The 16410-nt window shown below is 50.4% G+C and overlaps 1 protein-coding gene across 1 annotated transcript in view; it reads left to right on the top strand.

Annotated features, from left to right (window-relative positions):
* LOC106598296 (extracellular serine/threonine protein kinase FAM20C) overlaps nucleotides 1-4152 on the top strand; it is a 65265-nt gene extending 61113 nt beyond the window's left edge. The window contains exons 8-10 of the mRNA XM_045719963.2: nucleotides 39-120; nucleotides 613-672; nucleotides 1023-4152. Of these exons, the coding sequence (XP_045575919.2) occupies nucleotides 39-120; nucleotides 613-672; nucleotides 1023-1308 (428 nt within the window). The 3' untranslated portion in view covers nucleotides 1309-4152. The remainder of the gene's footprint in view (nucleotides 1-38; nucleotides 121-612; nucleotides 673-1022) is intronic.
* Nucleotides 4153-16410: the final 12258 nt, after the last annotated feature.

The raw sequence follows: 16410 nt of genomic DNA, 5'->3' as shown, positions 1-16410 counted from the left end.
TTCCTATGTATATTAATGGTGTTTTCCTCTGTATCCAGGTAACATGGACCGGCACCATTACGAGACTTTTGAGAAGTTTGGAAACGAGACCTTCATCATCCATCTGGACAATGGAAGAGGGTGAGGAGGAAACACAACACATCTCAACTCTTTTTATCTGTTCTCTAGACGGCTGGTAATGTTGATTTGTCACATAGCCTTCTAAAACTCTCTTTCATTAACTTCAGTTCTGAGTTGTTACACTAAGCAACAGCACATAGCAAAGGCATAACAAATGTTTTAAAGGTATTTCTAAGGTCTGGGGTACGCGGTGCATTTCAGAATCAAGCTACAAAGGCATGTGGCAAACTCTCAGTCCCTGACTGTCACACTCAATGGGAAGGGAATGTGAGTGGAATGTTCAATGAGAATAGAATGTTCAGGACTCTGGAGCTTAGCTTTCAGTCTGATGGCTTCTTCACTGATCCTGAGAGAGGTACTGCTGTTGGTGACTGTGAGACAGACTGTGAGAAACACAGACCAAGGTGTTGTATTATCAGCCAGTGAGTGGTGTTGCTTGGCTCACCTCGCTCCTCTCCTCTCTTTTCTGCTCCTCTCTTCTCTTCTTTGCAGGTTTGGGAAACACTCCCACGACGAGCTCTCCATCCTGGTGCCTCTGAGCCAATGCTGCAGGTCAGTATCTGTTACTTTACCTCTCTCTCTCGCTCTCTCTCTCCATCATAACACACCCTCCTGTGTAATCTGCTTGCTTGCACAGTTTCACTTTGTCATTACTAAGTATAATTAGTTTCCCTTTATATTCCTAGTATCCTTACTAGATTTACAAGTGCATCCCTTTTTAAGAAGTCCATTTGTAAAGTAAGACCTCTTGCCTCTCCCCCTTCTTCCCTTTACCCACACTTCTACTTCCCTCTCCCCCTTCCTCCCTTTACTCGCACTTCCACCTCCACTCCCTCCCTCTCTCCCCTCCTCACCCCTTCCTCCCTTCCCCCTCACTCTCTCCCCTCCTCCACGCCCCACAGAGTGAGGAAGTCGACCCACTTGCGTCTGCAGCTGCTTGCCAAGGAGGAGTACCAGCTGAGCCGTCTGATGGAGGAGTCCCTGCTGCATGACCGCCTCCACCCCGTCCTCATCCAGCCCCACCTGGAGGCCATGGACCGGAGGCTGCGCCTGGTGCTCCAGGTCCTGGCTGTCTGCGTGGAGAAGGAGGGCTACAGTAAAGTGGTGGAGGTGGACGACCACCACTGGGCCAGAGAAGCCAGAGGGGGCAGGGACACAGCCACCCACAGGAACCCAGGGCACAGGTAGTGAGGCCTGGCTAGGAAGAGAGGGAGATGGGGGGTGGAGGGGTGGTACCCTTGGTTCTCCCGCTTCTCCCCATCCTGGACCTCCAAAGAAACTACCGCTGATGGTGAACCAACCATGGGTGTCTGGTCTCACGGAGAGACTGACTGGATCCTGTGACTGTGCGGGAGCCGCCATTTTGAATTCAGTGAATTCCGAGACTTGCCGTCAATGCCTCTATGGAACCTCCCATGTACGTGTGTTTATATATAGGTACTGTTGGTCCACAGATATAGCAGTGAGCTGAGGAGAGAAGAGGCCTGGTCTTTGCTAAGTACCAATGTTTCATGACTTCTCTTGGACATGATAAATAGGGACCATTTTGATTTTACTTTGTTGGTTTTCTTATTTTATGTTTTTTGGGTTGTTTGAATGCGAAGGCTATCATTGTTTGCTCGGGTTAACACTAAGCTAGCTACAGTATATTTGTGTTACACAACCAAATGAGATTTTACTTTAACAAGTTAAAATGTGGTTTGAGCTTTATTTATGCACAGTAACTGGAGGAATGGAATAGAAGGTTTATAAAGCTTTAATTTTAAAGGGCGAGAATGAAAAGAATATAGTATATTATTTATGATGAATGTCAGTATGACCGTTATTTATTAGTTGCCTCCATTTTCAACCCATCACTATCTATGACTATGCTATAGGCCTCCATTACTGAGACATTATACAAGAGGCTATTTACAGTACAGAAATTACCTGCTATTTACAAAGAAATTACATGGTAAAATGGTAATTGTACAGTAATACCCTATTAATTACTACATAAAGTACTCATTTGGTACGTTGGGATTCAAACTAGCATTTATATATACACCATTTTGATCCAGGTAGTTCCCAATTGTGGTGAATTTTAAGCATAAAGTATAGTGAAAGCCCCAGTTAGAACTCAGTGATGCCACATAGTTTCCTAATAAGCACCACCTAAATACCAGTCGAAGCAGTACACCATTAAAGAAAGTGCTACCGGTTTCCTTTTCAATAAAGCTTTCAGTTCAACTTAAATTCAGTGTTCAAAGCCTGGATGGAAGCAGCTCTCTTAAACAAGGGCTCTTATAGAAGCACCTCTCAGCAGCCCAGAAGTTGACTAGTGTTGAGTGCCCTTGCCCTCATCCATTAAAATGAGATATCATTCAATCTTTCCATTTCTTTTCATCAAAGCCTTCCATCAAAATGTGTCACTCGTTCATGGTTGGCACTTAAGATAATTGCTGCCCCATTTATTCAGAAATTCAGCATTTTTGACTGAGGAACTTCTAAATCAATGCTTTGCTGGAATGGCTGGAATGAAAACATGCTGCGTGGTATACTAGGACATGTTTTTCAAGGACATGAGAATGGCCTTTACAGGAAGTTGTGATAGATGATGACAGTGTGACTGACATGGCTGACATGTTTGTTTTTGCTGAGATCTCACGTTAGCTGAGCCTATCTGTTCTGGTCTCAGCTGGCATGGCAGCCCTGGCTTACAGGATGTGGAGATTCATACAAATAATAATAATACAGGACTATGTAAATACTGCCATGAGAGAATATTTACATTTACATTTACATTTTAGTCATTTAGCAGACGCTCTTATCCAGAGCGACTTACAGTAGTATCAATCTGACACTATTCATTTAATTGGCCTTTGAGGTCTTGGTAAAAATCCCCATATAGCTGCACATATCATGTAACAAATTAGAGATTTTTGTTGTTTTTCCCCCAAAATACATTATCTCTTTGCTTTATCCCCACGTGAGATTGTTTTATTACCAACAATCTCTCACCAGTTTTGCTCACACTTCACGCAGCCTCAAGTTGACGTCAGTAACACTGAAATTATTATTTTGGAGATCGAAATAGTCTAGTCTCTATCCATGTGGCTGTAAAGATGGGTTGGAACTGTGATTACAGTGTATACCAGTATTCAAGTCAGATGCACTACCCCGTTGTCATGCCATTCATCTTTCATACCAACTAAAGTTACCATTACAACACCAAACAAATGTAAAATGCCGTTTTCTGTTACAGTCCAGGCTACACAGTAACTTCTGTTGTATTGTTCAATGCTTTTCCAAATGAAAATAGGATTTATTGACGTGTCAACATTTAAAAATGGATGTGGAAATAAGGGGTATGTTCTAAGGTTTTTCATTTTTTTGAAACATTCCTCATTATGTTTTGATACTAATTATGTTTTGGTACTATTTAATGTTATGTCCATTTTATGATCTGAAAAGCTGTGTTTGATTGCTGGAAGTGTTGAGCTCAATACAGGCATTCTATATTCCACCAATAGCCCCTAGAATCTGTCTACGTATGGCTAACCTGGTGCCTGTGCAACGTTGGGTATACTTGAATGTTTCGGGTGGCCATACGACCAGGACTACAACTACATAGAGTTCACACTACAGCCTGTGTGACCTGGATCCTCAGACTAAGTTGAAAGAGTTAACATTATACATTTACGTTTGAGTCATTTAGCAGACGCTCTTATCCAGAGCGACTTACAGTAGTGAGTGCATACATTTTTGCATACTTTTTTGTACTGGTCCTCCGTGGGAATCGAACCCACAACCCTGGAGTTGCTCTACCAACTCAGCCTTCTCCTCCCTTCATACAGCAGCAGTTAAAGGGTTAACTCAGCCCTGGGCGATTTTCATATTGTCACTGTAAATATCTATAAATATATTGGAAGACCTAAGAGGCTGCAGTGCTGCAGCGATACGCTTCTGTTCTGTTTTCTCCTATTGCGTTGTTGCTGTGAACATCTGTTTGCTAAATGATAAAGGTGTGCAATAAAAAAAATGTACAACAAAGAGTGTGTGTGTGTGTGTGTGTGTGTGTGTGTGTGTGTGTGTGTGTGTGTGTGTGTGTGTGTGTGTGTGTGTGTGTGTGTGTGTGTGTGTGTGTGTGTGTGTGTGTGCGTGTGTGTGTGTGCGTCCGTCAGTCTGAGTGCATGAGTGTTTGTGCATGTGTATGTGTTTGAGCATGTGTGTGTGTGCACGAGTGTGTGTGTGTGTATCTATCCATGGAAGGGGGTCAGAATATGAAATAAGAATTAAAGAGATATTTTAACATCTGACTAGAGGATGACGTCTTCAGGTGCACTCTGACCCCTGACGTCTTCAGGTGCACTCTGACCCCTGACGTCATCAGCTGCACTCTGACCCCTGACGTCTTCAGCTGCAGTCTGACCCCAGACGTCTTCAGCTGCACTCTGACTCCCTGACGTCTTCAGCTGCACTCTGACCCCAGACGTCTTCAGGTGCACTCTGACCCCTGACGTCTTCAGGGGTCAGAGCTGCACTCAGGTGCTGCACTCAGCTGCACTCAGGTGCACTCTGACCCCTGATGTCTTCAGGTGCACTCTGACCCCTGACGTCTTCAGCTGCACTCTGACCCCTGACGTCTTCAGGTGCACTCTGACCCCTGAGACTCGACCCAGCTTCCCCCCTTAAACTGATACCTCAGCTGCCTCCTGCAGAATCACACATAGACACACATAGGACACTTACACACACTCTCTCACACACACACACACACACACACACAATCATTCACACACACACACATAGACTTAGACACAGACTTACACACACGCTCTCATACACACACACAAGCACTCACACACCCTCTCATACACACACACAAGCATTCGCACACATACATAGACTTAGACACACTAAAACACACTCTCTCTCTCTTACACGCAGACACACACTCTCTCACACACAGTCACACAGTAATCTGAAGACTGCAGTGTAATCTTTTCGCTGAGTGTTAATCTCTAAGCTTCTCTCCTTAAAGGTATTATCAGCATCATCTTGTTCTTCCGGGAACTTGGAGCTCCTCTACCTACAGCTGTTTGGATCACTGGCTGATCAACTTGTACTTTCAGCAACAGCAGCTGTTGCGTAATGGCATAACCCCAATACTCATGGTTCAATAGAGGGTTCAGGATGATAATGCATTTGGCCACTAGAAGGAGAACAGCAATAGTCTTTCTGGTTGATTTTACTGGCTTGAAAGCATATATGCATAATCAACACCCTATAACTTCTCCCTGTCCCCATCGCAGACCATCCTTCACCAACCCTGACCTGGCTATGATCACACAAAATAGATGGTACGCTAACAAGCCCTCTACAAGGTCCTGAAACCTAAAGAGTAGATATTGTCGTCATGTCCTATCATGAACAGGATATCACTTATGATGTGAATGTCTGCTCTGATGTCATGTCTGATGTCATGTCTAATGTCATGTCTAATGTCATGTCTGATATCATGTCTGATGTCATGTCTAATGTCATGTATAATGTCATGTCTGACATCATGTCTAATGTCATGTCTGATATCATGTCTGAGGTCATGTCTAATGTCATGTCTGTCATGAGTGTCTTGTGGCTATTAACATGCCTTGGTTCTGAACAAACAGTATTCTATTGAGAGGTCTAGTCCTGAGTATCCTGTATTTGTCTATGTTTGATTGTGAAGCCTAGTCTTGGTGTCCTTTATTATCTGTGTTTGATTGTGAGGCCTAGTCTTGGTGTCCTTTATTATCTGTGTTTGATTGTGAGGCCAAGTCTTGGTGTCCTTTATTATCTGTGTTTACTGAGTGACCTTGGTATCCTGTATAAACTGTCACTCTCCACTCTCCAGGTTCCCTGGATGCAGGAAGAGGTGGACAGCCCATCGGCGTTGCTAGGCAACACAGTGTGAGACCATAGTGACGGCTGTGGTGTTCAGCAAACAGACAACAGATCCTTAATGTGAGGATCAGCCGGCTAATACCAAGCTCTACAGCCTGGTGCCCAAAAAAAGCAGTTTTAGTTAAAATACTTGTACGGTGTCCATATTAGGACAGTCAGTCTCAGCATGACAGTCTTATAAAGGAGGTTTAACTCACCTTTCTTTGACTTCATTGACATAGCCTTCTAAAGGATGGAGCAATGGTACTGTACAAGGGGATCTACCAGGGTTCAATTAAAACAATTATGGATAGGATTTATGCAGTGCTTTTCCAGAGGTTCAAAGTGTTTTACATTGTATGGATGAGGGAATTCACATCATCCACCCCTAATGGTGTCTTCCATGGTAAGCATAAGACATCAAGCATGTGAAGAAAGTCCACCAAAGAGCATAGCCAAGCCACAATGAGCCCTCCATTCTTGCTGTACGTGTATCTTCATTGAACACCAACATCACTAAATGAAAGTCAAGGATGTTGGGACAACAGCAATTGAATGACTTGAATGGGAAAGTCCATTCCAGTAATTGTATGTCTGTGGTGGAGACTCCTAACGTGAAAGCATCTGAATTGATTATGTCTTCTATGACTAGACAGTAGAGGAGACCCTGTAGTGAGGATGGCATTTGGTTCTGTTTAGCATCTGTGCAGCAGAGTAGGCGGATGGGAGCTATAGGAGGACGGGCTCATTGAAATGGCTGGAATGAATGGAACGGAGTCAAACATGTGGTTTCAATATGTTTGATGTGTTTGATACCGTTCCATTTACTGCCTTTCCAGTCTCAAATAGGGTCCGTCCTCAAATAGGTCCTACCACCAGCCTCCTCTGGTGTGCACTTACTGCAAAGCTGCCCTTTGAGACTTTGTTTGATAGGGAGGATGTGGAGACAACTAGGAAGCATGAGGAGACTGCTAGGGAGCGTGAGGAGAATGCTGGGGAGCGTGAGGAGACTGCTGGGGAGGATGAGGAGACTTCTAGGGAGGATGAGGAGACTGCTAGGGAGGATGAGGAGACTTCTAGGGAGGATGAGGAGACTGCTAGGGAGGATGAGGAGACTTCTAGGGAGGATGAGGAGACTGCTAGGGAGATTGATGAGACTGTTAGGGAGGATGGGGAGACTGCTAGGGAGCATGAGGAGACTGCTGGGGAGGATGAGGAGACTTCCAGGGAGGATGAGGAGACTGCTAGGGAGGATGAGGAGACTGCTAGTGAGGATGAGGAGACTGCTAGGGAGTGTGAGGAGACTGCTAGGGAGGATGAGGAGACTGCAAGGGGGGATGAGGAGACTGCTAGGGAGGATGAGGAGACTAATAGGGAGGATGAGGAGACTGTTAGGGAGCGTGATGAGACTGTTAGGGAGGAAGAGGAGATTGCTAGGGAGGAGGAGGAGGAGACTGCTAGGGAGCGTGAGGAGACTGCTAGGGAAAATGATGAGACAGATAGGGAGGATGAGGAGACTGCTAGGGAGGGTGAAGAGACTGTTAGGGAGCGTGAGGAGACTGCTAGGGAGGAGGAGGAGACTGTTAGGGAGCGTGATGAGACAGCTAGGGAAGATGAGGAGACTGCTAGGGAGGATGAGGAGACTGCTAGGGAGGATGAGGAGACTGCTAGGGAGAATGATGAGACAGCTAGGGAGGATGAGGAGACTGCTAGGGAGGATGAAGAGACTGTTTGGGAGCGTGAGGAGACAGCTAGGGAGGATGAGGAGACTGCTCAGGAGGATGAGGAGACTTCTAGGGAGGATGAGGAGACTGCTAGGGAGGATGAGGAGACTAATAGGGAGGATGAGGAGACTGTTAGGGAGCGTGATGAGACTGTTAGGGAGGATGAGGAGATTGCTAGGGAGGAGGAGGAGACTGCTAGGGAGCGTGAGGAGACTGCTAGGGAAAATGATGAGACAGATAGGGAGGATGAGGAGACTGCTAGGGAGGGTGAAGAGACTGTTAGGGAGCGTGAGGAGACTGCTAGGGAGGAGGAGGAGACTGTTAGGGAGCGTGATGAGACAGCTAGGGAAGATGAGGAGACTGCTAGGGAGGATGAGGAGACTGCTAGGGAGGATGAGGAGACTGCTAGGGAGAATGATGAGACAGCTAGGGAGGATGAGGAGACTGCTAGGGAGGATGAAGAGACTGTTTGGGAGCGTGAGGAGACAGCTAGGGAGGATGAGGAGACTGCTCAGGAGGATGAGGAGACTGCTAGGGAGCGTGAGGAGACTGCTGGGGAGGATGAGGAGACTTCTAGGGATGATGAGGAGACTGCTAGTGAGGATGAGGAGGCTGCTAGGGAGGATGTGGAGACTTTTAGGGAGGATGAGGAGACTGTAAGGGGGGATGAGGAGACTGCAAGGGGGGGTGAGGAGACTGCTAGGGAGGATGAGGAGACTTCTAGGGTGTGTGAGGAGACTGCTAGGGAGGATGAGGAGACTGCTAGGGAGCGTGATGAGACTGTTAGGGAGGATGATGAGACTGCTAGGGAGGATGAGGAGACTGCTAGGGAGGAGGAGGAGACTGCTAGGGAGGATGAGGAGACTGTTAGGGAGCGTGAGGAGACTGCTAGGGAGCGTGATGAGACTGCTAGGGAGGATGATGAGACTGCTAGGGAGGATGAGGAGACTGCTAGGGAGGAGGAGGAGACTGTTAGGGAGCGTGATGAGACTGCTAGGGAGGATGAGGATACTGCTAGGGAGCGTGATGAGACTGCTAGGGAGGATGAGGAGACTGCTAGGGAGGATGAGGAGACTGCTAGGGAGCCTGATGAGACTGCTAGGGAGGATGGGAGACTGCTAGGGAGCGTGAGGAGTCTGCTAGGGAGGATGGGAGACTGCTAGGGAGCGTGATGAGACTGCTAGGGAGCGTGATGAGACTGCTAGGGAGCGTTATGAGACAGCTAGGGAAGATGAGGAGACTGCTAGGGAGGATGAGGAGACTGCTAGGGAGCATGATGAGACTGCTAGGGAGGATGCGGAGACTGCTAGGGAGCGTGATGAGACTGCTAGGGAGGATGAGGAGACTGCTAGGGAGGATGAGGAGACTGCTAGGGAGCCTGATGAGACTGCTAGGGAGGATGGGAGACTGCTAGGGAGCGTGAGGAGACTGCTAGGGAGGATGTGGAGACAGCTAGGGAGGATGAGGAGACTGCTAGGGAGCGTGATGAGACTGCTAGGGAGGATGCGGAGACTGCTAGGGAGCGTGATGAGACTGCTAGGGAGGATGGGAGACTGCTAGGGAGCGTGATGAGACTGCTAGGGAGCGTGATGAGACTGCTAGGGAGCGTTATGAGACAGCTAGGGAAGATGAGGAGACTGCTAGGGAGGATGAGGAGACTGCTAGGGAGCGTGATGAGACTGCTAGGGAGGATGCGGAGACTGCTAGGGAGCGTGATGAGACTGCTAGGGAGGATGGGAGACTGCTAGGGAGCGTGATGAGACTGCTAGGGAGCGTGATGAGACTGCTAGGGAGCGTTATGAGACTGCCTAGGGAAGATGAGGAGACTGCTAGGGAGGATGAGGAGACTGCTAGGGAGGATGAGGAGACTGCTACGGAGGATGAGGAGACTGTTAGGGAGCGTGATGTGACTGTTAGGGAGGATGAGGAGACTGCTAGGGAAAATGATGAGACAGCTAGGGAGGATGAGGAGACTGCTAGGGAAAATGATGAGACAGCTAGGGAGGATGAGGAGACTGCTAGGGAGGATGAAGAGACTGTTAGGGAGCGTGAGGAGACTGCTAGGGAGGAGGAGGAGACTGTTAGGGAGCGTGATGAGACAGCTAGTGAGGATGAGGAGACTGCTAGGGAGGATGAGGAGACTGCTAGGGAGCGTGATGAGACTGCTAGGGAGGATGAGGAGACTGCTAGGGATCGTCATGATACTGCTAGGGAGAATGTGGAGAAAGCTAGCGAGGATGAGGAGACTGCTAGGGAGCGTGATGAGACTGCTAGGTAGGATGCGGAGACTGCTAGGGAGCGTGATGAGACTGCTAGGGAGGATGGGAGACTGCTAGGGAGGATGAGGAGACTGCTAGGGAGCGTGATGAGACTGCTAGTGAGGATGAGGAGACTGCTAGGGAGCGTCATGAGACTGCTAGGGAGAATGTGGAGACAGCTAGGGAGGATGAGGAGACTGCTAGGGAGCGTGATGAGACTGCTAGGGAGGATGAAGAGACTGTTAGGGAGCGTGAGGAGACTGCTAGGGAGCGTGATGAGACAGCTAGGGAGGATGAGGAGACTGCTAGGGAGCGTGATGAGACTGCTAGGGAGGATGCGGAGACTGCTAGGGAGCGTGATGAGACTGCTAGGGAGGATGGGAGACAGCTAGGGAGAGTGATGAGACTGCTAGGGAGGATGTGGAGACAGCTAGGGAGGATGAGGAGACTGCTAGGGAGCGTGATGAGACCGCTAGGGAGGATGCAGAGACTGCTAGGGAGCGTGATGAGACTGCTAAGGAGGATGGGAGCTTGCTAGGGAGAGTGATGAGACTGCTAGGGAGCATGATGAGACTGCTAGGGAGCGTTATGAGACTGCTAGGGAAGATGAGGAGACTGCTAGGGAGGATGAGGAGACTGCTACGGAGGATGAGGAGACTGCTAGGGAAAATGATGAGACAGCTAGGGAGGATGAGGAGACTGTTAGGGAGCGTGATGAGCCTGTTAGGGAGGATGAGGAGACTGCTAGGGAGGATGAGGAGACTGCTAGGGAAAATGATGAGACAGCTAGGGAGAATGTGGAGACAGCTAGGGAGGATGAGGAGACTGCTAGGGAGCGTGATGAGACTGCTAGGGAGGATGCGGAGACTGCTAGGGAGCGTGATGAGACTGCTAGGGAGGATGGGAGACAGCTAGGGAGAGTGATGAGACTGCTAGGGAGGATGTGGAGACAGCTAGGGAGGATGAGGAGACTGCTAGGGAGCGTGATGAGACCGCTAGGGAGGATGCAGAGACTGCTAGGGAGCGTGATGAGACTGCTAAGGAGGATGGGAGCTTGCTAGGGAGAGTGATGAGACTGCTAGGGAGCATGATGAGACTGCTAGGGAGCGTTATGAGACTGCTAGGGAAGATGAGGAGACTGCTAGGGAGGATGAGGAGACTGCTACGGAGGATGAGGAGACTGCTAGGGAAAATGATGAGACAGCTAGGGAGGATGAGGAGACTGTTAGGGAGCGTGATGAGCCTGTTAGGGAGGATGAGGAGACTGCTAGGGAGGATGAGGAGACTGCTAGGGAAAATGATGAGACAGCTAGGGAGGATGAGGAGACTGCTCAGGAGGATGAGGAGACTTCTAGGGAGGATGAGGAGACTGCTAGGGAGGATGATGAGACTGTTAGGGAGGATGAGGAGACTGCTAGGGAGAGTGAGGAGACTGCAGGGGAGTATGAGGAGACTGCTAGGGAGGATGAGGAGACTGCTAGAGAGGATGAGGAGACTGCTAGGGAGAATGATGAGACAGCTAGGGAGGATGAGGAGACTGCTAGGGAGGAGGAGGAGACTGCTAGAGAGCATGATGAGACTGCTAGGGAGGATGAGGAGACTGCGAGGGAGGATGAGGAGACTGCTAGGGAGGAGGAGGAGACTGCTAGGGAGCGTGATGAGACTGCTAGGGAGGATGTGGAGACTGTTAGGGAGGATGAGGAGACTGCTAGGGAGCGTGATGAGACAGCTAGGGAGGATGTGGAGACTGTTAGGGAGCGTGAGGAGACTGCTAGGGAGCGTGATGAGACTGCTAGGGAGGATGTGGAGACTGTTAGGGAGGATGAGGAGACTGCTAGGGAGCATGATGAGACTGCTAGGGAGGATGTGGAGACTGCTAGGGAGCGTGATGAGACTGCTAGGGAGGATGTGGAGACTGTTAGGGAGGATGAGGAGACTGCTAGGGAGCGTGATGAGACAGCTAGGGAGGATGTGGAGACTGTTAGGGAGCGTGAGGAGACTGCTAGGGAGCGTGATGAGACTGCTAGGGAGGATGTGGAGACTGTTAGGGAGGATGAGGAGACTGCTAGGGAGCATGATGAGACTGCTAGGGAGGATGTGGAGACTGCTAGGGAGCGTGATGAGACTGCTAAGGAGGATGGGAGACTGCTAGGGAGAGTGATGAGACTGCTAGGGAGCGTGATGAGACTCCTAGGGAGCGTTATGAGACTGCTAGGGAAGATGAGGAGACTGCTAGGGAGGATGAGGAGACTGCTACGGAGGATGAGGAGACTGCTAGGGAAAATGATGAGACAGCTAGGGAGGATGAGGAGACTGTTAGGGAGCGTGATGAGACTGTTAGGGAGGATGAGGAGACTGCTAGGGAGGATGAGGAGACTGCTAGGGAAAATGATGAGACAGCTAGGGAGGATGAGGAGACTGCTCAGGAGGATGAGGAGACTTCTAGCGAGGATGAGGAGACTGCTAGGTAGGATGATGAGACTGTTAGGGAGGATGAGGAGACTGCTAGGGAGAGTGAGGAGACTGCAGGGGAGGATGAAGAGACTGCTAGGGAGGATGAGGAGACTGCTAGAGAGGATGAGGAGACTGCTAGGGAGAATGATGAGACAGCTAGGGAGGATGAGGAGACTGCTAGGGAGGATGAGGAGACTGCTAGGGAGGAGGAGGAGACTGCTAGGGAGCGTGATGAGACTGCTAGGGAGGATGTGGAGACTGTTAGGGAGGATGAGGAGACTGCTAGGGAGCGTGATGAGACAGCTAGGGAGGATGTGTAGACTGTTAGGGAGCGTGAGGAGACTGCTAGGGAGCGTGATGAGACTGCTAGGGAGGATGTGGAGACTGTTAGGGAGGTTGAGGAGACTGCTAGGGAGCATGATGAGACTGCGAGGAAGGATGTGGAGACAGCTAGGGAGGATGAGGAGACTGCTAGGGAGCGTGATGAGACTGCTAGGGAGGATGCGGAGACTGCTAGGGAGCGTGATGAGACTGCTATTGAGGATGGGAGACTGCTAGGGAGCGTGATGAGACTGCTAGGGAGCGTGATGAGACTGCTAGGGAGCGTTATGAGACTGCTAGGGAAGATGAGGAGACTGCTAGGGAGGATGAGGAGACTGCTAGGGAGGATGACGAGACTGCTACGGAGGATGCAGGAGACTGTTAGGGAGCGTGATGAGACTGTTAGGGAGGATGAGGAGACTGCTAGGGAAAATGATGAGACAGCTAGGGAGGATGAGGAGACTGCTAGGGAGGATGAGGAGACTGCTAGGGAGAATGATGAGACAGCTAGGGAGGATGAGGAGACTGCTAGGGAGAATTAAGAGACTGTTTGGGAGCGTGAGGAGACAGCTAGGGAGGATGAGGAGACTGCTCAGGAGGATGAGGAGACTTCTAGGGAGGATGAGGAGACTGCTAGGGAGGATGAGGAGACTAATAGGGAGGATGAGGAGTCTGTTAGGGAGCGTGATGAGACTGTTAGGGAGGATGAGGAGATTGCTAGGGAGGAGGAGGAGACTGCTAGGGAGAGTGAGGAGACTGCTAGGGAAAATGATGAGACAGATAGGGAGGATGAGGAGACTGCTAGGGAGGGTGAAGTGACTGTTAGGGAGCGTGAGGAGACTGCTAGGGAGGAGGAGGAGACTGTTAGGGAGCGTGATGAGACAGCTAGGGAAGATGAGGAGACTGCTAGGGAGGATGAGGAGACTGCTAGGGAGGATGTGGAGACTGTTAGGGAGGATGAGGAGACTGCTAGGGAGCATGATGAGACTGCTAGGGAGGATGTGGAGACAGCTAGGGAGGATGAGGAGACTGCTAGGGAGCGTGATGAGACTGTTAGGGAGGATGCGGAGACTGCTAGGGAGCGTGATGAGACTGCTAGGGAGGATGGGAGACTGCTAGGGAGCGTGATGAGACTGCTAGGGAGCGTGATGAGACTGCTAGGGAGCGTTATGAGACTGCTAGGGAAGATGAGGAGACTGCTAGGGAGGATGAGGAGACTGCTAGGGAGCGTGATGAGACTGCTAGGGAGGATGCGGAGACTGCTAGGGAGCGTGATGAGACTGCTAGGGAGGATGGGAGACTGCTAGGGAGCGTGATGAGACTGCTAGGGAGCGTGATGAGACTGCTAGGGAGCGTTATGAGACTGCTAGGGAAGATGAGGAGACTGCTAGGGAGGATGAGGAGACTGCTAGGGAGGATGAGGAGACTGCTAGGGAAAATGATGAGACAGCTAGGGAGGATGAGTAGACTGCTAGGGAAAATGATGAGACAGCTAGGGAGGATGAGGAGACTGCTAGGGAGGATGAAGAGACTGTTAGGGAGCGTGAGGAGACTGCTAGGGAGGAGGAGGAGACTGTTAGGGAGCGTGATGAGACAGCTAGGGAGGATGAGGAGACTGCTAGGGAGGATGAGGAGACTGCTAGGGAGCGTGATGAGACTGCTAGGGAGGATGAGGAGACTGCTAGGGAGCGTCATGAGACTGCTAGGGAGAATGTGGAGACAGCTAGGGAGGATGAGGAGACTGCTAGGGAGCGTGATGAGACTGCTAGGGAGGATGCGGAGACTGCTAGGGAGCGTGATGAGACTGCTAGGGAGGATGGGAGACTGCTAGGGAGCGTGATGAGACTGCTAGGGAGGATGAGGAGACTGCTAGGGAAAATGATGAGACAGCTAGGGAGGATGAGGAGACTGCTAGGGAGGATGAGGAGACTGCTAGGGAGAATGATGAGACAGCTAGGGAGGATGGGAGACTACTAGGGAGAGTGATGAGACTGCTAGGGAGCGTGATGAGACTGCTAGGGAGCGTTATGAGACTGCTAGGGAAGATGAGGAGACTGCTAGGGAGGATGAGGAGACTGCTACGGAGGATGAGGAGACTGCTAGGGAAAATGATGAGACAGCTAGGGAGGATGAGGAGACTGTTAGGGAGCGTGATGAGACTGTTTTAGGGAGGATGTGGAGACTGCTAGGGAGGATGAGGAGACTGCTTAGGGAAAATGATGAGACAGCTAGGGAGGATGAGGAGACTGCTCAGGAGGATGAGGAGACTTCTAGGGAGGATGAGGAGACTGCTAGGGAGGATGATGAGACTGTTAGGGAGGATGAGGAGATTGCTAGGGAGAGTGAGGAGACTGCAGGGGAGGATGAGGAGACTGCTAGGGAGGATGAGGAGACTGCTAGAGAGGATGAGGAGACTGCTAGGGAGAATGATGAGACAGCTAGGGAGGATGAGGAGACTGCTAGGGAGGAGGAGGAGACTGCTGGAGAGCATGATGAGACTGCTAGGGAGGATGAGGAGACTGCTAGGGGAGGGAGCGCAGGGAGGAGGGGGCTGCTAGGGAGCGTGATGAGACTGCTAGGGAGGATGTGGAGACTGTTAGGGAGGATGAGGAGACTGCTAGGGAGCGTGATGAGACAGCTAGGGAGGATGTGGAGACTGTTAGGGAGCGTGAGGAGACTGCTAGGGAGCGTGATGAGACTGCTAGGGAGGATGTGGAGACTTTTAGGGAGGATGAGGAGACTGCTAGGGAGCATGATGAGACTGCTAGGGAGGATGTGGAGACTGCTAGGGAGCGTGATGAGACTGCTAAGGAGGATGGGAGACTGCTAGGGAGAGTGATGAGACTGCTAGGGAGCGTGATGAGACTGCTAGGGAGCGTTATGAGACTGCTAGGGAAGATGAGGAGACTGCTAGGGAGGATGAGGAGACTGCTACGGAGGATGAGGAGACTGCTAGGGAAAATGATGAGACAGCTAGGGAGGATGAGGAGACTGTTAGGGAGCGTGATGAGACTGTTAGGGAGGATGAGGAGACTGCTAGGGAGGATGTGGAGACTGTTAGGGAGGATGAGGAGACTGCTAGGGAGCATGATGAGACTGCTAGGGAGGATGTGGAGACAGCTAGGGAGGATGAGGAGACTGCTAGGGAGCGTGATGAGACTGCTAGGGAGGATGCGGAGACTGCTAGGGAGCGTGATGAGACTGCTAGGGAGGATGTGAGACTGCTAGGGAGCGTGATGAGACTGCTAGGGAAAGTGATGAGACTGCTAGGGAGCGTTATGAGACTGCTAGGGAAGATGAGGAGACTGCTAGGGAGGATGAGGAGACTGCTAGGGAGCGTAATGAGACTGCTAGGGAGGATGCGGAGACTGCTAGGGAGCGTGATGAGACTGCTAGGGAGGATGGGAGACTGCTAGGGAGCGTGATGAGACTGCTAGGGAGCGTGATGAGACTGCTAGGGAGCGTTATGAGACTGCTAGGGAAGATGAGGAGACTGCTAGGGAGGATGAGGAGACTGCTAGGGAGGATGAGGAGACTGCTACGGAGGATGAGGAGACTGTTAGGGAGCGTGATGAGACTGTTAGGGAGGATGAGGAGACTGCTAGGGAAAATAATGAGACAGCTAGGGA

Source organism: Salmo salar, chromosome 06, assembly GCF_965601325.2.
Source record: "Salmo salar chromosome 06, fSalSal1, whole genome shotgun sequence".
Lineage (NCBI taxonomy): Eukaryota > Metazoa > Chordata > Actinopteri > Salmoniformes > Salmonidae > Salmo > Salmo salar.
This window is presented reverse-complemented; position numbering and strand designations above follow the sequence as displayed.